The sequence below is a fragment of the Vulpes vulpes genome, chromosome 8 (genome assembly GCF_048418805.1).
Source record: "Vulpes vulpes isolate BD-2025 chromosome 8, VulVul3, whole genome shotgun sequence".
Taxonomy (NCBI): Eukaryota; Metazoa; Chordata; class Mammalia; order Carnivora; family Canidae; genus Vulpes; species Vulpes vulpes.
In genome coordinates, this window is record NC_132787.1 from 49,934,239 (window position 1) to 49,948,325 (window position 14,087).

At 43.3% G+C, this 14,087-nt stretch overlaps 1 protein-coding gene across 1 annotated transcript; it reads right to left on the bottom strand.

Annotated features, from left to right (window-relative positions):
- Positions 1-291: 291 nt before the first annotated feature.
- LELP1 (late cornified envelope like proline rich 1) lies at positions 292-576 on the bottom strand. The gene has a single exon (XM_025983336.1). It carries the CDS (start codon positions 574-576, stop codon positions 292-294), a length of 285 nt encoding a protein of 94 aa, XP_025839121.1.
- Positions 577-14,087: the final 13,511 nt, after the last annotated feature.

Sequence of the window (14,087 nt, forward strand, 5' to 3'; positions counted from 1 at the left end):
AGAAGGTAGGCTATCTTCAAAAGTTGTCGACTTTAGAGTGCCAGGGTTCTAGCCTTACTCTCTAGGGATTGCTTGTTGGTGTTTTAGTGCTGGAAAACAACAAACAAACCCCAAACTACCAAAAACAAAAACAAAAACAAAAACAAAAACAAAAACAAAAACAGGAGAAGAAAGCCTTGCACAGCAGAGGAACATATTTACTTGTCAGTTCATGGCTTCAGCTTTCAACACCAAGATGGTGAACATGGTAGAGATGTTGCAGGTAGTGGGTTGAGTGGTACCCTTGGTACCTCACTCTGGGGGTGGGCAGGGAGATGGGCATTTAGGAGGACAGGGCTTGGCACAGGGCTTGGGGGGGCAGGAAGTCGGGCATGGAGAAGGGCATGGTGGGGGGCACGGTGGGCACTTTGGTGGTGCTGGGCACTTTTCTCGTGGGTACTTTTCAGAGCACCTTTGCAGCAGCTTCTTTAAACAGCTGGGCTGGCATTTGGCTTCACACTTGTGTTCACATCTGGGATCACAATTCTTGGGCTCATTCTTGGGTTCACTGGATTTATTGTTATCATCACTCGACATTCTTTTTTGATTTTCTATGCCCTGCAAAGAAATATGCAACAGGTAGTATGTGGGAGATCACTGCAAGGTGGAAGAGGACCAGCAAGCCTTCTCACTCACACTTCTTGTCCATCCTTGCTTCTACAAAAAATTTTCCTGGAATGGTTGGGGCTCTATACCAAATTCCCATTTAAGGGCTGTCCTCTTGTCCATGGAGTGGATTGATGACAACATTTCTTGGTCTCTTCACTCTTACCCTGCTTTTTGTTCACTTACCCTTGTCTCCATTCCATATCTCCCAGCAGGAGTTCTCAACTTAGGGTCCTGGAACTACTATCCCTTCCCAATGATAAAACCATATTTAATCATATGTTACCAATATGATTGACATCATTTGTATGTCCATGTCTTTTAATTAATTCATTTAAATACATTATTCTGAAGTCATGAATTTGGTCAGACAGCTACAGGCATCCATGGTACAACAAAGGTTTTAAACAGCTCCTGCAGGGCCACCTCCCCAACCCTCTGGAGATGGAATGAGAGGGTATATGAGTGGGTTTAGGAACTCAGGGACTCAGGACACTTCTTTCATTTCTGTGCCTTGCCCAAGCTTTCAAAGCATTGTTTTCTTGATAATTGCTTTCTTCCCTTGGAAACTGGGGATGGGAAGATAATTGAATCTCTACCATCTCTACCATGGTTGGACTCCCATGGACAATTCTGTGACTCCTCCTCCCCGTGATTAGAGGAAGGGAAGAAGTCAGGAGAGGAGGAGATGAACTGGGAAATTCTAATTCCTCTGAAAATATGAATGTGAGAGCCATAAAATGATTTTAAGGATTTAATAATAAAATATGGTTTTATTTTCCCTATTTTCTATTTTGAGTTTTGCCCTGAGCTAGGTCTTCTATGGATGGTTTGATTTCTAGATATGCACAGGGCTTTTTAGCCAATGACAATACTTGCAAGTTTTATATAACTGGCACTCCTTTGATTAACAATATAAAAGGCAACTTTTATCTAATTTGGTTTTAAAAACAATATGGCTCTCTGGAAAAATAGATCATTAAGTTAAACTCCAAAATTGTTAAGAATCTCTCCTTGAAATAAGGCATAGCTCAGTTCTTGCTACTGAAAATGAAAGGAAGCTTTCATTGAAAAATAACCATCATCTCAACCCTGTTCAATGCCTGAGGTGCTTTAAGTCACTCTTAAGAAAAGAGAGGAAAAAGGCAGGGCATGTGTGGTTGTCCAAATGCAACTCACCCCTTTGTGTTGGTAGTGAACTTGACAAGTAGTCGAGTGAGGTGGATGGTATTGCTGTGTGTGAGAAGGTGGATTTTCCCTCTGATTCCTCTGCCTAACTCTGAGGAAGCCAGGGTTGGGGGGGCGGGAAGGGGAGCACCACTTGTGACCTCATCACTGCATCACCAGGTAGCGATTGTTGTGTGACTCTAGAGCTCCTAGTTCAACTCAAGCTCTTGAGAATACACTGTGCTAAATCATCTCCTTTGCTGTCCTGTTCCCTCCCAGGGTCACTCAAAATTCACGCTGGCGAAATCAGACCACGATGAAGACTATCGAACTCTAAGCATAGGGAGGTTCATTCTTGCTAGGAGCAGAAAAGCTCTTTTTACACATGGTCTCTGTCCCCCCAAATTTTAATTCCTTTGAACTTGCCCCTTCTCCACCTTTCTAGGAGAGCTTCCTGGACTGCTCACATCCATTTTGATTCTCTTTTCCTTATTTTTCTAATATCAGATTCTGAAACCTCTTTTTACTACTCCGCACAACCTAGCCAAACTCCAGGGATTATTTTACCTCTTTTTCTGTGTTTCTGCCTATAACTCACTAATTGTTGTGTTTTTTAATCAGGGAGTGGCCACCCCTCGATAGCCAAGATAAACCTTGGGTTTGGTGCTCCTGACTCGTTCTGACATACTGGGTTAACCCCAGATCCTGTCTTAGAGTAGAAATATTTGCTTCTGAGAAAGTTCTTTCCTTGCCTTTTCAAAGGCCTGGCCAGTGGGTCTCTGTGGTTGGACCAGTGGTGTGTCTAGGGTGGTGGTAGGAAGTTGGTGTGGGAAAGACAAATGGGGTGGAATACATAAAACCTTGAACTTGGAAAGTTCATCTTGGTGGTCATCCACTGACAGCCATGAGTGACTTTTGATTAAAACTGTGAAATTATGATGTCTAAGGTGTTGACAGAGTTTTCTGACAGCAAAGTGTGGGATGGCCTGGGCGATGGGGCAAAGGCCTGTTTCAAAGAAATTATAAACATCCCCAGGTCTGAAGGAAGGCAGTGGTGGTGGTAGTGAAAGTGTTCCGAAGAGAAGTATTATCAGAGAAGTATATTTATGGGATTAAGCTAATGGGAAATTTAGAAGAAAATTATGAAAGATGACTCCCAGGTGTTATTGTTAATGGGTGCTGGGGAAAGAGAACAGATTTCTGTTAGAAGAAGATGAGTCCGGGGCATGTTGAATGTGGTAATAGTGGAACATCTTGAACAGTTACTGGAAATGCAGCTCCAGGCCTGTGCCACTGAGCAGACTGAGACCTTGAGTTCAGTTCAGGACAACAGGTGTTTGCTGAGTGGATAAGGATGAAAGAGGATTGGAGGAGAAAAGAGCAAATGTACCAGGGATGATGGGGAATCCCTTTATAGGGTTTATTTGGTATTTACAAAGGAGAAAGGATGTCATACACAATTGGAACCCAAATAAAAGGGGAGAGTGGGCCACAATTTAACTCCCTGCCACCAGGATAGCTGGCATTAGGCCCATTGTCTCAGTATAGCCTACCCCTCGATATTCATTTTCTTTGCTCAATATTTTTCATTTTTATGAGCTCTTCAAAGCTGTTGAGAAGCAATTTCTGTACTCCTCTCAAGAGGCTCCACCTCACCTGCTGTTCAGCTCTGGACCAAAGCTAGCAATCTGGTTATGGAGAAGGCAGTTATTGTGGCAGTGATGTCAAAAGATGTGGTGATTTGGAGGAACCTGGGTGGTGCAGTCAGTTAAGCAACTGATTCTTGGCTTCAGCTCAGGTTGTGATCTCAGCATCATGAGATCAAGCCTTGAGTTGGGCTCCACACTCAGTTGCAGTCTGCGTAAGACTTCCTGTCGCTCCCTGCCATGCGTGCTCTCTCTCTAATAAGTAAATCTTAAAAAGAAAGAAAAAAGATGTGGTGATTTCTACTGGCCCTTGTCTAGCTGCTATCCTCTTCCTCTCTCTCCTTTCTTTCCTATTTCTTGCTCAAGAAATTCCCACTGAATGAAAGTATATCATCCATTAGACTTTCATTAGGACACTTATCATCTTTTCAGTCTTCAAAACCCTCCTTTAAAGGCCAAGACTCATGGCAGTGTTACATTAATCTCTCGGCTATCACCCTCACCTTTGGGTCGGGGTTTGGTTGACAGTGTGGTTGGCAGCAAGGCACTGCCAGGTTGAACACAGAACAGTTTCTGGAGCTACTGGGTCTCAGAGGGAAAGAGGCTGAAAGGAGTGAAGAATGGGTGTCAGAGTGAATACCCTGGAGTCAGATCCCTAAATTCAAATCCCACCGTCAGTTTTTACTTACCAAAGGACCCCTGGTAATTTTGAAAAGAAAAGACTTCACTTTCTAAGTCTCAATTCCCTCATCCATAAAATGTAATAATAGCCCTCATCTTAGGACAATATATAGCTTATATTGAGCGCTTATAACATGCCAGGCACATTTCCAAGTACAAAGCCTATAGGGTATACCTGACACTCTTCCTGTACTCATAGGTTGCTGTGAAGATTAAATGAGATTCTATGAATGAAGAGCCCCCAGTAAATGTTTGCTGTACATGTGAGTAGTTATTTTTGTCAGTGCTTTCCTGGACATTTCATCCCGTGGCTTACTGGATCTCTCCTGCTCCACTTATCAGATCTTGGCCCTGAAATCCCGTTTCTCCAGATCCTTTTTTCCTGATGTCCAGCCAAAGTCCCTGATGGTGTTCACAGGAGAATTAGATAATCAGAGAATTCAGTGGTTTATCTGTGTGAGCCTGCAGGCCTTGTATACCTGCATATTATATCAGGCCAGGGAATTCTATGTGTCAGAAATTTAACTTCACTTGAACCCCCCTCTCTGTTTTATAGGTGAAGTCTTCTTTTTCTGTCTTTTTCTATCTGTGTATTCTTGTTGAATAGTCTTCTCAATTAGAAAGCAACTCTATTCCTCCCATTGGTGCCTCTTAAGACTCCCTCTGTGAAGTTGGCTCTTCCCTTCCTACTGGGATGGAATCTCTAATAGCATATGCTAGACTTTGAGGATCATGTTTAGACAACAAGCTCTCTAGTCACTTCTATTTATTCTAAACAATCTTATTTCAGTAACCAGAAGGTATATTTCCCTGAACATTGGATTTCCTTCTCTTTTCCTCTTGGGACGAGAAAGGAGAGCATTTCCTCTATTTGCTTTTTGGAGTTTCTCCTCTTCCTTCATTCGTCCAACTGCCCCTGGTTTCATGAAAGGGAAGAGACAGAAAAGACAGGAAAGTTCTTACCTGAATGATACTGTTCTGGTGTCCTGATACTTAGGAGCTTTCTGGGTTTGGCAGGTGGTTGAAGCTGATCTTTTCTCTTGTGGGGAGTTTGAATGTGTTCTTCAGGGGACCCTGTCACCCCTCACTGGAGTGCTGAGCACAGTGCTGACTATATATGGTATAGCTCTTACAGTGCTTAGGCATTTGGCAGCTCCCTTTCTGCTTCTCTCTGCTGCAATTACCTCTCCTCCAGGCAGCCCTCTTGGATAGGATTTCACACAGCTCAGAGAGCCAGCTCTCACCCTCTTTTAGGCTGTATGTGGCCCATGGAAAACACTCATAATCCTCCCCCTTTCTTTGTTCAATGACTGTTAGTGATTTTTTAAAAAAATATTTTATTTATTTATTCATGAGAGACACACAGAGACAGGCAGAGACACAGGCAGAGGGAGAACCAGGCTCCCTATGGGGAGCCTGATGCGGAACTTGATCCCAGGACCCCAGGATCACCTGAGCTGAAGGTAGAGCTCAACCACTGCACCATCCAGGTGCCCTGTTAGTGATGTTTTCCTGATGTTTATGCATTTTTGCTCATTCACTGTGTATGAAGCAAGATAAGTTCTATGACATCTTCATGGACATGGTTCCATATTGATCCAGTTTGAGCTTACTGCAGTAGTTGACACTCTTATGTTCTCTTTTTCATCCCTCTCACCTTGGATTCCTTTAATACCTGGATAGTGGCCCATTTCTCTGGCCTCATCTACCCTCCTTCATGAGTTCTTCCTCCTCTGCTCAAACCTTTCAACTTTACCTGGCCTCATTCACCTGACATATGGCTGCTGACTTTGTCTACCACTGTTTTCTCTCCAAAGCCCACACTCTTCCATTTTCTCGAGGGCTAAATGTTTCTCCAGGGCTAACATTCACTGGGTGTCCTTTGGCATTGCAAACTGATCTCACAAAATCAGAATTTGTCACCTTCCACATCTTTTCTTATATGATGTCTTTGTGCATTCTAACTCTGCAAGGCGTGTTCCCATATACACCATATATAAGACATCCAGGTCAGAAACCCAAGATACCCAACCTCCTGCCTCCCACTCAGCCCTACACCAAACATGTTAGCAGCATCTGCAATTCTATCTCCCAACCCACAGGCTCATGACCCAGGCTGGTGTTGGGAGCCACAGTGCACACCTCTCTTCTCACATCCCCCCATCATCTTCATGGTAACTGCAGGTGTTTCATTGAACTTGTCATTGCCACAGGTCACTCAAAGCGCCCTAGCTCTAATTCATCCTCCTTAACTAAATTTAGAAGACAAATCCTAATTTTACCATCAAATTGAAGACAAGACCCAAGGGTCTCAAAATTTGGGTCTACAAAATTCTTCCAGATGTTTTATACTTTTGTCATAGATTCTGTAGGTAAACTACTTGTGGTTCCCAAAATGTCCTGGGCTTTTTTGACTCTGTGCTTTTTCTCTGCCAGTCACATCCTCCTTCCTTCCTTTTCTCTCCTCCAACTTCTGCTTCTCTCCTTGAACTTCTAGGACATTTTGTCCTGGGCACTATTTATTTGATCCTCCCAGGCTGTTAGTTGAGACCTGAAGAGTGTTGGGGGGCCTTTCCTTCATTTCTGCTGTAATGGGACCTCTCTCACACTACTAAACAGAAGCTCTTCATTGGTGGGCTGAGAATTCACAGTGGGACAATAACCACGAGGGACTTAGAGGGAAGGGGAGTGGCACTGCCTGCTCACACATTTTTTTACCCTTTGTGACTGCCATCTGTCCACTGCAGTTAGGCACAATCACGGGAACCACCAACACCACTTCTGCCAGAAATTTAATTCAGAACATGGATCCTGTGCCTCCCTCCTGGAGCTGCTTATCATTGTGTTGGTCCTATCAGATCCACTCCTTATAGTTGGAGGAATATCATCATCTGAAATGTCGGAAGATGAGAGAGATGAAAATGGGGCAGAATCAGGACATAGGATCATGTAAAAAATGCTTTTAAAAAAAAGGACTAGGGGATGCCTGAGTGGTTCATCTGAATGTCTGCCTTTAGCTCAGGGCATGATCCCGGGGTCCTGGGATCGAGTCTCACATGAGGCTCCCTGCAGGGAGCCGGCTTTCCCTCTGCCTGTGTCTCTGCCTCTCTCTGTGTGTCTCTCATGAATAAATAAATAAGATCTTTAAAAAATTTTTTAAAAAAGGACTAGGAACCTGAGGAAGAGAATATTTGGGAGGGCAAGAAACTATTTATAGATATAGAATTATAGATATAGAATATTTATAGAATGTGTGTTAATTTTCTATTGCTGCATAACAAATCACACAAACAGCAGCTTAATCAATACATGCTTACTATCTCATGGTGTCCTTGGATCTGAGGTATAGGCCGGAGTCCTCTGCTTAGGGTGTCACCAGGCTCTTGGGTTCCTTTCTGGAGCTTGGGTCCTCTTCCAGACTCACTGGGTTGTTGGCTGGATTCAGGTTCTTCCAGATGTAGGACTGAAGTCCTCAGCTGCCAGAAGCTACCTATAGCCCCCTGCCACCTGACAGTCTCCATTACAGTGCTGCTGAATTTATCAGCCACTGGCTGGCGCCAACCAATGGTAACTGGTAACACTGCTATGGGGAGGGCAGCAAAGCCTGGATTTGTCTGTTTTGGGTGTAAATCCCGGACAATATCAAGCTATCAATGGTTAACAACAGGCTTCCAAAATTTCTGAATATTTAACAGAAAATATGATACTCCTGAGTATCATCTCTAGCAGGCCACTAGACCTAGTCTAGGCCCCCAGGGCTCATGAATCAAGTGCCCTTTATGCCCCCACCCCTTGTCTCATCCTCTCACCTCCTTTATCCTTCAAAAATTTTAAGCAGGGGGAATGAAGTTTCTTTTAGTTTCCTGTTTGCTGCAACAGATTACCATGAACGCAATGGTTTAAAACAACACAATTTTATTATCTTAGAGTTCTAGAAGTCAGAGTCTAAAATTAAGATGTTGGCAGGGCTGTATTCCTTTTGGAGCTTTCAAAGGAAAATCTGTTTCCTTGCATTTTCTAGCTTCAAGAGGATGCCTGAATTCCTTGGCCCATTTCCCCTTGTTCACATCACTCCAATATCTTGCTCTTCTCATTACATCTACTATGACTCACTCTGATCCTCCTCCCTCCTTCTTACGAGGACCCTTGTGAGTACATTGGACTCATCTGGATAATCCAGGATGCTTTCCTTATCTCCATACCCTTCACTGAATCCCATCTACAAAATCCGTTTTACCCTGTAAGGTAACGTATCCACAGATTCCTGGGATTTATGTGTGGACATCTTTGGACGACATCATTCAGCCATTCAGTCACAAGGTTATATTCATCCACAAACATACATCATTTAGAGTTCTGGTGGTGGTTCTATTTTCTTATGTCCCCTACAAAGTTTTTTTTTTTTTTAAGATTTTTATTTATTTATCCATGAGAGACACTGAGAAAGAGAGAGACAGAGACAGAGAGAGAGAGAGAGAGAGGCAGAGACACAGGCAGAGGGAAAAGCAGGCTTCACGCAGGGAACCTGACGTGGGACTCGATTCCGGGTCTCCAGGATCACGCCCTGGGCTGAAAGTGGCGCTAAACCGCTGAGCCACCAGGGATGCCCTCCTACAAAGTTTTATGCCTTATATTTGCGTCTCCCTAAATGCATAGAAAGAAAAGGAGCTGTTATATAGCATCACTCACTATGGGCACCCACTTTTTGATGCTTCAGGAAAGTTTTAAAATTACTGTGTTTCTTTTTTTTATTTAAAGATTTTATTTATTTATTCATGAGAGACACAGAGAAAGAGAGGCAGAGACACAGGCAGAGGGAGAAGCAGGCCCCATGCAGGGAGCCTGACGTGGGACTCGATCCCAGGTCTCCAGGATCACGCCCTGGGCCGAAGGCAGGCGCTAAATCGCTGAACCACCCGGGTTGCCCCAATTACTGTGTTTCTTTTCTTTTAACCATTCTTGTATTAGAATGAACCCCACAATATCCAACGTGGGGGAGGTGTTTGATCACAATCACAATCATCAAATCCTTTGAGCTCTGAGCTTTCAATCACAAATGCATGCCTTATAACTGTACACAATAGAGGTCACATGCTGTTTTGAAGCTTTTCTGTTCATTTAACATTGTAGCTGAAGGATGGTATAATAATCTAAATATAATTCAAGGGGAATACTTACTTTCCACTTTCCTGAGGGTTCTGTTGACCCTACAGCTCCTCAGTTGTCCCATCAATCCACCGCCAAAGCTCCCTACTTTCTCTCCCTGGAGCAGACTTCCTCTGGGAAGAAGGCTGAGGAGCTGAGGGTAGAGCCCATTTTTGGGGCTAATCAGTTGCATTTGGATACTGAATGGTGGGTATTTCCAAGGGGAAGGAATTCCTCCCCCTTTTCTTGTGCCCTGTTTTCTTGCATAAGCCATTACTCCCTTTCCTATAACTCCTGTCATTCCCCAACTTCCCAAACCCTGTCTATATCTATGATGGTCTGGGTATTAACTGAACGAAAGTCAAGATTCCTCAGGGATAATATTTTTAATGGATCACACAGAGAGGCAGGGGCATGACTCCAGTGGGACAGGGGAAGGGGCCGCAGAGCCAGGGGTTGGTTCCAGGAAGCATCGACCTAGCCATGAGAGATGGAGCAGGGAGGCGCAGGGAAGGTAGGTGGCTTCAACAACTACTCTGTGGCATGTAGAAGATGAGAGTGTCTTCTCATGTGAATTTTAAGATCATTTAGGAGAATTCTGTTTTCCTTTGTGAAACCTAAAGAAAAGCTAATGTTTTCTTTCCTTTGTGGGATTCTTCTTCAGCTTCCAGAGGTAGAAGTTGTCATGGTGAGACCAACGGCATTGTGAAGGGAGGGTGCTGTGGTGGAAGAATGACCCACTGTAGATAATGGTAGCCAGAGAAGCACACACCTGTCCAAGCTCCAAGGAATGCCCTGAGAACATCACATCCAGCCAACGTCTGCTGTCTGGGGTAGATGGGAAAAGCTGGTAGATAAACCGTGGTTTTCATGATTCACCTTGAATTTGGAGAAGTAGCCTCTTCTGGGACCATATATGGTTTCGTGTTATTAGGTGAAAATAGAATCTACAGTGAGAAGAAAGAGAATCCATCTGCTTCATGACCAGGTTGAGGAGGGTGGCTTCAGAGGAGTCACTTCTGCTTTGACAGGTATTCTTGGCAAGGGGGAGGCTGCACAGGATAACACTTCTGCTGGTTAGGGGGTGGAAGACATGGCTCAGGCCCCTTGGGAGGGCAGGGCACAGGGACTTGGGAAGGGTAGGGCACAGGGACTTGGGGAGGGGAGGGCACAGGGACGTGGGGAGGACAGAGCTCAGTGACCTGGGGAGGGGGCTAGCAAGGGATTTTGCATTGTTGTTGCTGAAAAGACATCTTTCTTAGTTGAAGAGAATTTGTAAGAAAGAGGAAATACTTTTTTTTTGTTGTGTTCATTTTCTTTTTTTGTTGGTACCGCCTCAAATTACCACAATCCTATTCTCAGGGACAACCTTCCTGTCAAAGTTTCTGGAACATTTATCAAGTCACAGGACCAAGCATGGGTAGCAGCTTCCAAATAAGAAAATACTTTAGGACTATAGGACTCCTGGTCTATGGCACTGGAAGTCTAGTGCCTAATTTAGGGGAAGGGGCCAGCAGGTCTAGCATCAACAATATAACCAAGTGTGAAATCAAGAAACTGGGAACATAGGTCAGATAGACTTGGCTGTTGACCCCTTGTTGCCAACTTAGACTAGCTGTGTGAGGAGGAATAAACCAACTACCTTTGTTTTTCCTCTGCAGGGCTCCTTCTGGTCACAGTCTTGGACAAGGTCAAGGGTCTGACCTAAGGATAAGCTCCTTTCTATGGCCCGTACTTAACCCTTTATCTCTTCCATATTATTTTGTTCTGAGCATCCTGTCCTGCTTAGCTCACTCAGTGATGATGTTTGAGGGGTGTATTATAGCCTCCCCTGCCCCCCGACTTCATTGTCCAAAGCCAGCAAGCTGTAAGCAAGAGCCATCTTGCAGCTTAACATCCAAATCCTGGAATATAAGAATATTAGCATACAATCTTAGTTTAGTTTAGTTTAGTTTAGTTTAGTTTTAACTTAAGGGTTTCACCCAAGCCTACTTTCTTACTTAGCCTGTAATTTTACCCAAACTAAGGAAAATGAAGGAGTGCTAGATTGAAAATTGGGATGTCCACTGTCTAGTTTGTCCTGACTTTCCACATCCTTCCTCTAGGACTTTGGGAAGGTCATTTAACATTTATAGCATGCATTTTTCTCACTGAATCATGTTATATTACAATGAATGGTGTCCAAATTTCTCAAAGAAAATCATTCTATATATTCTGTTTGTGAATCCACATGTCTATCCATTAACTCACCCATCCTTATCAATACTAACTTCCATTTCCCATCACACCCACTGAGAAATCCAAGTCAGGGTCCACATTCAGCATCCACTACGGCCCCGAGAAGGCCTGGGGAGGTACGAGGTGCCTCCCCGGGTGGCTGAGCCACTTCACTCACCTGCCTCTCCAAGTGCACCTGTCCTGCAAGGATAGATCCAAATTGGCTGAGGAGGGTCCAGCCCTGGCCCTTTTATTGTAGTGTCAGCCCTGCCTGGGAGAACACCTGTGATTCCTCCTAACTTACTGGTTCTAGGTGTAGCTCTTCAGTTCCTAGAAACAATTGTCAAACTCCTTCTCTATCTTCCTGGTGATTAATGACATATCCTTCTCCTTAGGAAGGATAGCCTAGGATGAGTCAGTTCCGTGGCCATCCCCTCAGGCTCCAGCAGGGCAGTTTGTTTGAATGTGGAAACCCGCAGTGAAGGGTCATGAGAGGGGTGGACTCTTTTTTTTTTTTTTAATTTTTTAAAAATTTATTTATGATAGTCACACACACACACAAAGAGAGAGGCAGAGACACAGGCAGAGGGAGAAGCAGGCTCCATGCACCGGGAGCCCGACGTGGGATTCGATCCCGAGTCTCCAGGATCGCGCCCTGGGCCAAAGGCAGGCGCTAAACCGCTGCGCCACCCAGGGATCCCCAGGGGGTGGACTCTTTGAAGCTGAGCTGTACTATCCAATTTCTTTCAGCCCTCCATCCCCCATGCTTCTTTTGTGTGACCAAGATTCCCTATTTTTTATTTGTAAAAAATTTTAATCAGTATATTTGACATACGTTATATTAGTTTCAGGTGTACAACATAATGATTCAACAATTTTATACATTACACAATGCTCACCAGGGAAAGTGTAGTCACTGTCTGTCACCACACACACTTATTATGATATTGACTATATCCCCTATGCTATACTTTCCATCCCCATGACTTGTTTATTGTATACTTGGAAGTTTGTAGGTCTTCATCTCCTTCATCTATTTTGGCCATCCCCTCTGGTAACCACAAATTTGTTCTCTGTATTTATGAGTTCCTTTCCCTTTTTAGTTGTTGTTTGTCCATTTGTTTTGTTTTTTAAGATTCTACATATAAGTGAAATCATATGGTTTTTGCATTTCTTTGTCTGACTTATTTCACTTAGCATAATGCCCTCTAGGTTCATCCATGCTTTCCTCAAATGGCAAGATCTCATCCTTTTTGATGGCTGAGTAATATCCCATTGTGTATATATACCATATCTTCTTTATTCATTCCAAAGTTCCCTTTAAGTCTTGTGGCAAACATCTTCCTCTCTACTTTTTATTTTGGGTAGATGTATTATTCAGGAGTTTCTAGAGAAACAGAAACAATAAGATGTGCATATAAATATCTTTTAAAGACATTGGCTTGTGTGACTGTGAAGTCTTGGCAAATTCAAAATGCGCAGGCAGGGTGGAGATGTAGGGAAGAGTTTGTACTTCAAGTTCAAAAACAGTTTGCTAACAGAATCCCCTTGGGGGAGGTCAGTCTTTTTTCTATGAGGCCCACCTACATTATGTAGACTGATCTGTTTTACTCAAAGACTATGGAGTTAAATATTAATCCTATCTTAAAAACTATATGCCTAGAAGCATATAGAATAATGTTTAACAAAATATCTGGGTACCGTGGCCCAGCCAAATAGACAGAAAAATTAATCACAGCAGTTAAAATCAGATAATCCTTAATCCCACTAGCAGCTTGAAAAACACGCACACACACTCATAAACTCGGAGATGTACACATGCAAATACACACTCAAATGCACATGCACACATGTTTATATATGAGCATGCAGGCACACTACACATATACAACACACACACGCTATAGATTCCAGGGCAAAGCCTAATGTGATAGAAGGTGGGAGTCAAAGATTCCTGAATAGAATTTATGATTTTGGTGAGTGATTTAGGGTTTACTTTCCTTTCTCTTGAAATACCTGATAGCTCTGCTCTCGACTAGCAGGTATGCACACAAAACCATTTGCTGCTCACTGGGTTCCTCACCAGCACGTTTGCCTCTGTGTCCAGAGAAGTTCATTAGAGAGAACCCTCACCGCCTATCTCCTGGTCTTCTATAATAGGACCCGAGGAGCAAAATCAGTCGCAGAATTAAAGTGAAATAAGTCAGAGAAAGACGATTATCATATGATTTCACTCATATGTGGAAATTAAGAAATAAAACAGAGGATCATAGAGGAAGGGAAGGAAAAATAAAACAAGATGAAAGCAGAGGGGGGACAAACCATAAGAGCCTCTTAATCATAGGAAACAAATGGAGGGTTGCTGGAGAGGAGGTGAGGGATTATGGGGCAGTAAGAGGGCACTTGATGTAATGAGCTCTGGATGTTATACACAACTGATGAATCATTGAACTCTACCTCTGAAACTAATACACTATATGTTAATTAATTAAATTTAAATAAAAAGTTAAACATCACATTAAAAAATAAAGCATAGAACACTCCTTAGTTACATAAAAATCCTTCAGGTTTTCATACTGCCCACTA

Coding starts and splice junctions, on each gene's coding strand:
- LELP1 (XM_025983336.1), bottom strand. CDS start 576: ATGTCGAGTGATGATAACAATAAATCCAGTGAACCCAAGAATGAGCCC.